Source organism: Rhinopithecus bieti, unplaced genomic scaffold, assembly GCF_001698545.2.
Source record: "Rhinopithecus bieti isolate Rb0 unplaced genomic scaffold, ASM169854v2 scaffold_17861, whole genome shotgun sequence".
Lineage (NCBI taxonomy): Eukaryota > Metazoa > Chordata > Mammalia > Primates > Cercopithecidae > Rhinopithecus > Rhinopithecus bieti.
This window is the reverse complement of record NW_016809830.1, coordinates 4,857,233-4,869,415: the sequence shown is the minus strand read 5'-3', so window position 1 is coordinate 4,869,415 and position 12,183 is coordinate 4,857,233. Positions and strand designations below refer to the sequence as shown.

The 12,183-nt window shown below is 43.0% G+C and overlaps 1 protein-coding gene across 1 annotated transcript in view; it reads left to right on the top strand.

Annotated features, from left to right (window-relative positions):
- The window catches only part of ST8SIA3 (ST8 alpha-N-acetyl-neuraminide alpha-2,8-sialyltransferase 3), a 96,785-nt gene extending 85,299 nt beyond the window's left edge, over positions 1-11,486 (top strand). Inside the window, 7 exon segments of the mRNA XM_017890452.1 lie at positions 3,094-3,326; positions 3,328-3,414; positions 3,417-3,571; positions 4,976-5,098; positions 7,481-7,821; positions 7,824-8,037; positions 10,556-11,486. Of these exon segments, the coding sequence (XP_017745941.1) occupies positions 3,094-3,326; positions 3,328-3,414; positions 3,417-3,571; positions 4,976-5,098; positions 7,481-7,821; positions 7,824-8,037; positions 10,556-10,838 (1,436 nt within the window). The 3' untranslated portion in view covers positions 10,839-11,486.
- The last annotated feature ends 697 nt before the right edge of the window (positions 11,487-12,183 follow it).

The following is a 12,183-nucleotide window of genomic DNA, read 5'->3' as shown; positions in this document are numbered from 1 at the left end:
GTTCCAATTCTGTGAAGAAAGTCACTGGTAGCTTAATGGGGATGGCATTGAATCTATAAATTACCTTAGGCAGTATGGCCATTTTCATGATTGTTATGCTGTTTTAAAAAGGGAACTGAAGAGTTTCTTGATCTTGGCTATTCTCTGCAAGAAAATATCTCACCCAAGTATGTCCTTTCCTATGCACTCTGTAGCAGGACATTTACAGCGTCATAGAAAAGACACTAAAACTTACCCAAGCTCTTAGCTCATATTTATTAACTGCTTAATATAGGCCAGGGTGCAAAGGCCTTTATATGCTTTGTTTAATCTTCCCCCAAACCCTGGGAGACTTTTATCCCAGTTCTGCAGATGAGGAGACTAAAATACAGAGAAGTTGTAACTTACCCAAGGTCACCTGGCTATAGATGCCAGAGTAAGCATTTATTTTAATTGATACATAATAATCATACATATTTAGGTACATAGTGATATTTTGATACATACAATGTATAGTGATCCCATCAGGGTAATTCGCATATTTGTCATCTCAAACTTATATCATTTCTTTGTTTTGGGGCATTCAATATCTTCTCTTCTAGGTATATGAAAATATATAATACATTATTGTAACTATAGTCATCCTATAGTGCTATAGAACACTAGAACTTATTCCTTCTATCCAGCTGTAATTTTGTATCCTTTAACAAATCTTTTATCCTCTCTTCCCCCTACACTTCCCAGCCTCTAGTATTCTCTGTTCTACTTTTTACTTCTTTGAGATCAGCTTTTTTAGCTTCTGTGTATGAGTGAGAACATGCGGTGTTTAACTTTCTGTTCCTGGCTTATTTCACTTAACATAATGTCCTCCAGGCTCATTCATGTTGCCGAGAATGACAGAATTTCATTCTTACTTATGGCTGAATGAGATTCCATTATGTATATATACCACATTTTCTGTATCCATTCATCTGCTGTTGAATACTTGGGTTGATCCATATCTTGGCTATTGTGAACAGTGTGGCAATAAACATGGTGGTAGATAACTCTTTGAAATATTGATTTCTGTTCCTTTGCATAAATGCCCAGTAATGGGACTACTGGATCTTATGATAGTTCAATTTGTAGTTTTTTCAGGTACGTCTGTACTGTTCTCCATAGTGGCTATACCAGTATGCATTCCCACCAACAGTGTATAAGAGTTCCCTTTTCTCTGCATCCTTGCCAGCATATGTTATTTTTTGTGTTTTTGATAATACCCAGAGTATGCTTTTGAAGTCAGGTCTTTCTGACTCCAGAGTCTGAAGGTGTAACACTACCCTGGGTTGCCTCTCCATAGCATGTTCCCTGATTTCTTGTTCAAGAAGACTTTTTTCTAACAGGTGTCATTCCTAGATGGCTCTCTTAAGATCTTACTCCCTTTTGGCATTTTACACCTTACTTATACAATCATTTTTTAAAAAATAGCAATTCAAAAAAATATAATTCAAGTGTTCATCATATCCAGGCATGCAAGCCTTTTCTAAATTTTTTTAAATAATAAAAAAGCCCCACGGAGGGAAGGAGGTTATTTGTGTCCTTCTGACACACACTTTTAGATTTTGGTCAAAAAGTCTAGTGGGTGCAAAGTGACCCCCTTTGTCATTGGAAACAAATAGGAGCATTCTGTGTGCTACTGTCCACAGCCACACAGATATGTTTCCCAAGGGAGCTCATCAGGTCTTCAAACATTTAGCAAGCATGACGTGTGTGAGAGACAGTATTGGAGAAGGAAGACAAGCCTTGCTCTAAAGAAACTTACAATCCAGGAGCTCACCCCTTCAAGGAATTTACAGACCCCAGACAGATAATAACATTAGGTCCATGAAAGCCCACAGGGCAAGAAGTTCAGGAGAGAAAGAAGTCATAACCACCTTGGAAAAAATCTCAACTTGTTTTATCAGAACTCAAAGGCCAATTTCTCACCTCTAGCTCTCTTCATTAGCGCTTATTGACCAGTATTAGGGAGTACCAAGCCAAGAGTAAAGCTAGGGTGGCAGAGGCCATAAGCTAATTGCAAAGAACAGAGTTAAAGAAACATGCGAGTTTCCCCTGAGCACCCAACTGCATGACTGAAAATGGATTAATTTGTATTTCTAATGGATATTAAAACAAGAAACATGTGAATATACTAAAACAAATTTAAGGTCAAGCAATGCAAAGTGTTAGTGTGTTTTCCTTCCACTCTTAGCGGCAGCCTCTTATTTGGTTCTTGGGCTCCTTCATAAAAAGATTCTGTGTTGTTTAATGGCGTCAGCTTCTGGAAGGCTCAGGCCACCTAGTCCATCAGGTGGCCAGGCCTGAGGGATGGGTCTGAAGAGTGGGCATTGGAGAGTTAAACCAGGGCTGACTTCACCAGGCCCGGTCAAGTCAGGGGCGAGCACATTGTCCTTCCACTGGAAGACGGAAAGGGGAGAGGAAGGCAGGCCCTCCCCACTCACAGGTCACCTCGCAACTTTGCTAGGCACTACCCACCCTTTAGGGATAAGTCAAGTATGTGGTGGGCATAAAAGGCGGACAGGGGAGTCATTCTGGCAAATTCCAAGAAGGTTTTAAGGGCTCCCGAGGCAGGTAGGCCCAGATGCTGTTTGGAACTTCCTTTGGGGTGGAGGGTCGGGGGGCGGAGGGCCAGGGCCCCGCATGAGGGGACATGCTTTTAAACAGCTGCCTTCCAAAAACCATTCTCCCTGCTTCTCTGAGAAGCACCCAGCTGTTGTTTATATTTTAGGACAGCAAATCCGGTTATTTGTCTCCCTATTCCGTGATATTATAAAGTAATGAATGGTCCATTAAACTAAGTTTGGGATCTCGTCTCCCCACAGCCACCTCGCCGGCACCCTCAGCCGGGGAGGCCGTAGGCGCCGGCTGCAGTCTGTCAGCCTCATTCCCCTTCCCTCCACTACCTCCCCCTACTCCTTCCTCTCCTGCACCCCCCCCTCCCGGTTATTTGGGAGATTAGAGTTCATTAATTAAATCCTGTGCTTAGATCGAACTGTAACATTATTCCAATCACATTTATCTTGCAGGCGACGGCGGAGATGGCAGCCTCGCTGGAAACGCGCGGGGGAGCCTGAGCCGGCGGCCGGGGACGCACGGCGCTGCGCGCTCCTTCGCCACGCCGCCGCGCAGCCCCTCCATCTTCCTGCTCGGCCTCCGGCCCCGCGCGCCCCTGCCTAGGGGGTCCCGCTGCTTTCCGGGGCTCCTGCCGGCCCCACCGGCCCCGCCTCCCGCGCCGGTCCCCCGCGCGCCTCCTCCGCCACGCGCGCCGTCACACACACAACACACACACACACACGCCAGCGAGCTGCTAGGCCGCTCAATGGGACCGCATTTCCCCGGTTTTCCCTTGACCCAGCCCAGCCCGGGGATGAGAAATTTGCCAAAATCGGCCCGGGGGCGCCAGTGTGCTGGGCGTGGTAATGCTCAGCGTCGCCGCCTGCTGTTTTATCGCCCTCATCAGCTACGTGTCCTCTGAAAAGGAGCACATCTTCACCACTCCAAGCTACGCCAGCCCGGGGGGCGCCCGAATGTACATGTTCCACGCGGGATTCCGGTGGAGTGCGGCGCCCTCGTGTTAGCAGCACCTCGGGAATTTGGCTTGCTGGGCGTGTTTGCGGGAAGGCGGAGACGTGCGGGGAGGGCGTGTTTTTGGCTTCTCAAGATCTTTGCGGCCCAGATAACTGCGCGGGTCTTTCACTCCTCTCTCTAATTCTCCCTCCCCCTCTCTGGTTTTTTTTTTTTTTTTTTTTTTTTTTTTTTTTAACCAAAGCCCCATAGAAGCGTTGTCCAAATCGATGCTGATTGCATTTCTCGTATTCTTCCTCTCCTCAGCATCCCTTCCCTCATTTCAGAAATGGGGTTGGGGAGGCTTTCAGGAGGGTGAGGGTGGAGGGAAAGACGGTGTGTGTGTTCGGGAGGGGGTGGCGAGAGGAGATGGACTGGCGTGAGGGGAGCGCCCTCCCAGCGCCCTGTCCTCAGACTCCGCGAGCCGGGCCCGGGGCGGTGCGGGCGGTTTAATGGCGCAGGCGCCGGACTCCCCTCGCGCCCTCCTCCTCTCCTCCTCCAGCCCTATCAAAGGACACGCGGGTTTATTCTCAGGAAGCCCCTGGGGCGTTCTCCCTCGACCCTTTCCCTCGCTGCCACCGCCCCACCCCTTTCCGGGATTCCTGCATCCCCCGCCCCCTGCGGGAAGCGAGCCTCGGAAGGGCCGCCCACCCTCGCCAGGTCGGAGTCACCGCCCGGCGCTGGGCCGGACTGAGAAGGCTCCAGGCGCAGCTTGACGCAGCTCTGCGAGAAACCCCACCCCTACCTGTGACCCTGGGAGCTCTCCCAGCGGGGCATCCTGACGGGCAGGTGGCAACTACAAAGTGCCACCTGTGGTCGAAGCTGGGACCGAGGCGAGGAACCCAGAGGAGCCCCGCCTGGACCGAGAAGCGGAGTTGGCCGGCGGCTCCCGGGGACCCCCAGCCAAGTTATAGGAAGTGAAATCGGACGTGGGCTCGGGAAGGAAGAGGTTAAGGCAGGAACCACCCCTAGCCTTTCCCTGGGTCTCAGGTTTCCTCTGCCCTTTCTCCAAAATTCAGTTCTCTGGGGCTGCAAGGGCGTAGCGGGTCAGGCTGGCGGGCGGCCGCTGTCCGCGGTGCTGATTCCGTGGTCCTCGCAGCGCCGCGGGCTCCAGCCCTGCGCCCGGCGTGCGCCCTGCTCTCCGCATGACGGCCATTTTATGGTCTCTCCGGCACCCGGAGGGATGGACAATGCAGATGGGGTTCCCTAGTTTTCTTTCTTTCTCTCGGGTGTGTGTGGGAGCAGAGGGCGGACCAAATGAGAGGGGCTCCGGGACGGAACGGAGCCCGCGCGCGTGCCAGCCGCCGCCGCCCGGGCCGCTGGACTTTAATGGCTACCTTGGCTTCCCCGAGCTGAGGCCAGCACGTTTGTCTGTGCTCATGCTCCTCTCCAGGTCACAATTTGCGCTGAAGTTTCTAGACCCGTCATTTGTGCCCATTACGAATTCTCTCACCCAGGAACTCCAAGAGAAACCTTCTAAGTGGACATTTAATCGGACAGCGTTTTTACATCAAAGGTAGGATAGGAGGAAAAGATCCAAAAGGTGCTTTTAAGAATTCTAGAGCTCGAAACAAAACAAAACAAAACAAGCAAACAAAACATCTAAAACAACAAACATCTATACCCCCCACCCTCACCACCAGGTGTATCTGCATTGTTTTCTTGGCATGACTGCCCAAAACAATGATCAGGAAACTTCTCCTGAGTATGTAGTGTCCTGTCACAAAAAGGACACATCAGGACCAATGTGAATAGAAAAAAAAAAAAGGGTATTTCACTTGGGCTTGACTGAGCACCATGATTTACAGCTAACAAGTCTGGCAAGTACTACCAAAGCCATCTATTTTTAAAAAACAGACAAAAGGTTAGTTGCAAAAAGACCACCCAATGCATTTTCATTCCGTCACTGAAAAAAACTTGAAAAATAGAATAAAATGGTATTGTTTCATTGAAACACACGGAAAATGCCATAATCTGTCTCCATCAAATTACTTGTGAAAATGCTGGCCCAAATGTATGTAGGTATTTAACTATGGTTTTCTTTTGGTTTTGCCTTTTCATTGTCTTTACAGCTTTGCTTATTGTAAAGCTAACTTAATTCACACTAATTGTAGCAATTTCATTTTATAGACGTAAGATGGTTTTGGGGTTTTGTTTTTTTAGGTGGAAGGAAGAAGGATGAGATTTGTTAAAATGTATTTATTCTACTCAATGATTCTGGTCTACTCTTAGCAAACCACAGTAACTCATTACTCCTTCCTTCACGGTGGGATTATTATACTGCTAAATGGGATGTGAGCCATCTAGTGTATTCATTAGAAGTGTGAATACTTATTTTACGAACCACTTTATTTAGGGAGTTGTGTTTTGGTCTTAGCATTTCTAGTATTGCTTGTTCTCTCTCTTTTACAAGTTTAATCTACGGGCAGAATTAAAACAAATTCAGTGGATATTCATGGTCTCATGAAAATACTGTTTAGATGAAAAGTCAACATACAGTCATATGATTAAGATTAACATTTTAAAAATACTTATGGTTAATTATAAATTAGTTCATGAAAATTGATCAATTCTAAAACTCTGGAAGTGTTTTTAAATAATTGGGAGGGCTTTAATTCAATATTAATTTTATAGTCAACCCAGAACATTTTCATGGGTAGAACACATTTTAGGTTTCCCAAGAACATGTTTCTAACTCAATAAAAAATATTCTTCCCACACTAGGCCATGTAACCCAAATGACCAGTCAGAAGAATATTTCTTTTTCAAAACTTCCCTCATTTTAATTAATTAGATAATCTTTAATAAAATTTTTACCAGTAGCATTTAAAATCTGCCTTACTTTTTTAACAACTTGTAAGAATGGTACTGGTAACTTGGGAAGTTTCAAAGATTTCAGTTGCTGTTGCCTCTGTTTTGAAGAATAAAGTCATTTTTAAAATAAAATTCCAAGCAATGTGATGATATGTAAAGCATTTCATTTCATTCCCGCTACATTTTAGGCAAAAGTTACAAGAAATTCAATGGGATTACTTAACATTGGAGAATCTAGCAGCAAAGTAGCATGTTACTGGTCTCTCTTGAATATTTTAAATAGCTAAAACTTTAAGAAGAGATACTTAATTTTACTTAAAGCTCAATATGAAAGCAACCTGAAATTAGTTCTAAGTATCAATCTTGCCTTGTTTATGTACTGAATTGTTAGAATATGGACGTATTTTCAGGATTTATAATAGCCTTGTTTTCTAAGGATTAGGTTTCTTGTGTTTCTATATAATCAAGTAGAAAAAACTCCCTGTTTCATTATTCAGAGGGCCTTAATGAGATTATCATCTTATTTGTATTAAATATTCAGCTATACCCACTGCTATTACCATCTTCTTTTTCAATAATAGATAGTGCTGTCCTGACTCATATCTATTTGGCTCTTATTTGGACACCAATGATATTTGATACTGTTTGAGCACTGCAGTCCAGTAGCAAACGAGTAGACCCTACTTACAAACTCTGTGTTACTAATGTTTGTGCATTAATGTGAGCTATTTCGGGCCTGTGTAAATTGTCTCCCTGTATTTTCTGACATAATTTGCTCTATACCTCCCTGCTGATCAAATAAGATACATTCATCATGTAGAGCAGAAAACCAAGGTATGGCAGCTAAAACTGTAAGTTACATTTACAAGCCTCAAAGAATACACTCAGAAACTGACTGAAAGATTAGAATATGCGAAGATTGTGAAGCAGTCCTCCCTTCAAGGACCACAATTATGTATATATAATCTTTTTTGGATTCAATGAGCCTAAGATTCCCTCTGAATGAAATGTCAGCATAAGACATAAGATGAAAAATCAAGTCTTCTGAATGGAATGCTTTTCATGAATTTTTTTTTTATTTTAGGCAAGAAATTCTTCAGCATGTCGATGTAATAAAAAATTTTTCTTTGACCAAGAATAGTGTTCGGATTGGACAACTGATGCACTATGATTATTCCAGCCATAAATATGTTTTCTCTATTAGCAATAACTTCCGGTCACTGCTTCCAGATGTGTCACCCATTATGAACAAGCATTATAATATTTGTGCTGTGGTTGGAAATAGTGGGATCCTGACAGGGAGCCAGTGTGGACAAGAAATAGATAAATCAGATTTTGTTTTCCGTTGCAATTTCGCCCCTACGGAGGCTTTCCAAAGAGATGTTGGAAGAAAAACCAACCTTACCACCTTCAACCCCAGCATCCTGGAAAATATTACAACAATCTCTTGACTATTCAGGACCGTAACAACTTTTTCCTCAGTTTAAAAAAGCTTGATGGGGCCATTCTTTGGATCCCTGCATTTTTCTTCCACACTTCAGCAACTGTGACCAGGACATTAGTTGACTTTTTTGTTGAACACAGAGGTCAGTTAAAAGTCCAACTGGCTTGGCCGGGAAATATAATGCAACATGTCAACAGGTGTGTATATTTTATTGCATTTTACTCATACTCCACCAGATGGCAAATCAATGTTGTAATCTCTTGGGGGTGGGAGCCATCCAATTCATTAGTTGTTGTGGTGAGTTTAGTAGTAGTTAGAAGAAACTCATACCTTTTGTAATGAGTGAATGAATTAATCATTCTAGCTAAGAAGTTCCATCTACCCACAGCTGGTAACCAAGTGTCAGATGGAAAGATTGGTGCTTCATCAGTCTCCTGTCTCTTCTCTGTCCTCTCCCTTGCTAGTAAGGCTATGGAGCAGTCATGGAAATCACCACAAATCAACAATTTTCTCTAAATAGGTAACTATATTCCAAGAATGCCAATGGCTAAATTAGAGACAAATCAAGTGGTTTTTTTTTTTTTTCAGAAACAATGAAGTTGATTTAAGTTTATGTGTTTTGTAGATGTCCAAGGTTAGCAAAACACCTAGATAAATCATAAATTGCACAATCTGCCTTTATAATCTGATATTTTAGGACAAAACATGAAAATGTATTCTATAAGCATATTGTTACCTCTTGGAATTTGATAGACAGATCAGCCAGAAATGCAATATTTTCATCTAGTCTGGTGATTTTCAATTCTGGTTGTATATATAATCACTTGAGAGCTTTAAAAATACTATTGTCTAGGCTCTGCCTCAAGAGATCCTCATGTAATTTATCTGGTGGGCAGGGAGGTGGAGACCAGGTACTTGGTATTTTTTAACAACTCCCCTGATGATTCCAATATGCAGTCAGAATTGAGAACCACTAGTCCAGGGCATTTTATAAAACAAGATTAATTGTAGAGTTTTTTTTCTTTTAACTCATCTGGAGAAAATTATCTCAACTTCAGTTTCCCCTATGTAAGTAGCCTCAGTGTCCTAACATAGCCCTAGATATTACTATAAGTTGGGGTGGGTTCTGGGAGACCTGGTAAACAGAGAATTCTGAAGATCTTTGTTCCACAATAGATTTTCCCCATCCTGTAGCCTCCTAAGATGTAAGATCTGTTTAGTTGACCTCTCATAGGAGGAATTACAGCCTAATAAACTGGTTTGTATCTCAGTGGTAGAGTGATGCCATAATTTATGGTCCAAACTGGAACTTTTTGTTTGAGAGAAAGGGGGTGCTATTAATAATTGCAACACAGAAAACTGAAAAACTAGGACTGTCCTAGTTCCCCAGGATATATGGTCACCTTTTTAAGTAGTAATGTAGCCCAACTCCTAAGTTTAAAGATGAATCAATTAAGGTACAAGGAGCAGAAGTTATTTACCCAAAGTCACTGCCTTAAATGAGCAAGACCAGAGTTAGAAGTCAGGTCTCCTGCCAACCTGTCCCATGGTCTTTTGATCTCCTCATTTTGCTCCCCTTTTGTTCAGTTTAAGTTTGACTATACCAAAAGGGTTGTCAGAGTCATTCCAGCTCCTTAGACAGGAATGTTAAAACCAAGATTGAACTTTTAAATTTCATCTGAAAGGGGAAATGTTCACCTTTGAAACCTTCAAGTAGTGAATAAGAAACTACATGTGCTTAGAAACTTCCGGAAACTATCCTGTGTGGCTGCCTGCCACAAAAGTGGAGTTAATCATAATGTTTCACAGCCACTCAGGCCTCAAAAAAATACATGGGTTCAATGAAAACTGGAAGGAAATACAGTCCACAGAAACCTGACTAATGAACAGTTTCATTCTGCCTGCATCTCCAATGATACACACACCACAGAGAAGCCTCAAATATTTGGTGGTGTCAGCAGGAAGGTTTCTGAGTACTAATATTATTTAAATGTGGAAGGACTAATACCTATAATTTATTATTTACATTTAATGTATCTTACACACTTTCTGAATTTAAAAAATTTAGCATGCCAGATTGTGGCATGCTGAAGATGGGCTTGGGAATCCCCAGTTAGAAGACAAAGAAGCAAGGAATACAATTTTTTACAAGAGAGAAGAAAAATAAGCCTCCACAGTCTTTCTAAACCCCGAATGAAGGGTTTATTTCTAGGTTTGAGAAAGGAAGGGACAGAGGAGTTTCCCTTAGATTAAACGACCTCCTTTACCCTATCCAAGAGCCCTTTATGTAAAAAAAAAAGCACAGTCATTTTTTGGTGGCCTTCTGTTGTGTCACTGCTGAGTCAGAGCCACACCACTCTTTAGAAAAACCCAGGGGCAGCTTCAAAGGCCAGCTTCAAAGGTGTGCAAACAGTACGATCCCAGGAAATCCCACACTCACAAGGGCCCAACACTTAGCTTAATACTTTGCTCTTGCACTCGAAATTTTCAATACTTTTTGAACCAAGAGTCCAAATTTTTATCTCTTGCTGGATCTCACAAATTATGTAGCCAGTTGTTCCCAGAGGTTGTTTTTGGTTGCCTAAAAGATAATTTCAAAGCAAGCACTATTTAAGTTACATTAACAAATCCACTACCCAGCCCAGTCAGATTGACCTTGCTGATTGAAACCTTCATCGCTGACCTTTGAATCCACATGTACTTATTGCTCCACAGGTACTGGAAAAACAAACATTTGTCACCTAAACGGCTGAGCACAGGTATTCTTATGTACACCCTTGCATCAGCAATATGTGAAGAGATCCACTTGTATGGATTTTGGCCTTTTGGATTTGACCCCAACACAAGGGAAGATCTTCCATACCATTACTATGACAAAAAAGGAACCAAATTTACCACCAAGTGGCAGGAGTCCCACCAGCTGCCTGCTGAGTTTCAGCTGCTATACCGAATGCACGGGGAAGGGCTCACCAAGCTGACTCTGTCACACTGTGCCTAAGAACTCCGAATGGAAAGTGCCAAATGGCTGTTTAAAAAGTGCCCCAAATCAAATTGAATAGTCTTCAGAATAGAACCCTAGAGAATGTCTTATAAGGATTGTCTGCCATTTAAAAGGAAAGATGTCTTTTCTCTTTTGCACTGCTCTTTTAAGAGTTTTAGCAGATTTAGCAGGACAGATGCACTGAAGCCACATGGTTTAGACTTGATTGATAAAGGGAATGCTGCATTTGGAACTATGCTGCTAACTAAATGGTTTGAAGTATTTTCATGTTTGGATTTTAATAATAAACTGCCTCTCATTTTCATGAGGACTAGAGTTATAGTTTCTGCAGCTCTGCTCAGATAGTCCTCATAATCAGAGGCCTCTGGCCACCTGGGGCAGGATCTGTTTTGCTGGTGGGATCAGACTCTGAAAAATGGAAATGTAAATAACTGGTTTGTATATCTCATCTTCTATTTCCTTATCTCTGTCTCTGTCACCATCTCACTCCCTTTCTCTGCAACTACTCCCTGCCCTACCACCTTGCAGTTTAATAGTTTGCTAGGAATCCTATTGAATTCACTTTGCTTGTATGTGTTGCATTTGTACTTGATGTGTTTAAGGTTCTGGGTAACTTTGATGTTTCATGTCAAAATGAGCAAATCACAATGGACCCCCTTGTGATTCCTTTTTTAAAAAAATTGTCTCTGATGCAGTCCTCACCAATCCATTCAGTCATTCTACATCAGGATGGTCCCTCTGTGGTAAGTGGGATATAAGGCAGTGTATCTTTCATGATCACACAGAAAGCCTATGTTGTGGGTAGCATTGTGTCTATTGACATAGGCATTGTTATGGCAAATAATAGCACTGTGGCCACATCTGTAAGGCCATTCCAGCCTAAGTTTAGTGCCTCCCATAATCCCAACCCATGCACTGGGCTAGGTGTGCTCTCAGAATATAGAGGCAATGAATTAGCTTAAGACCCTGGGACACATAAAGGAAAAGGAAGAAGAATATTTAGAAGTTGTTATGGAATTCTGTGTATCCCAAAGTGCAGTAACCATGTTACCCATTCCAGCTGGGTTAAAGTGGAGGAGGAGCTTGGCCAGGCCAGGCTCCCAGGTGACTAGTGCTGAGGTGCGATCATTTTCCGTATCATTCTGTGCACCACCACCAACCCAGAACCATTTGTTCTCTTTGAGAACACTGTAGCACTGGATATTCCCTCTTTCCACTGAAGTCAGATCTATACAACTACAAATTAAGCACTTCAAAAGAAAAAGCCATTGTGCAGTGGCAAGAGTTGGAATCCAAGATTATGTAGACCTGTGATGAAGGAAGTAGCTGGCCATTCTCATTT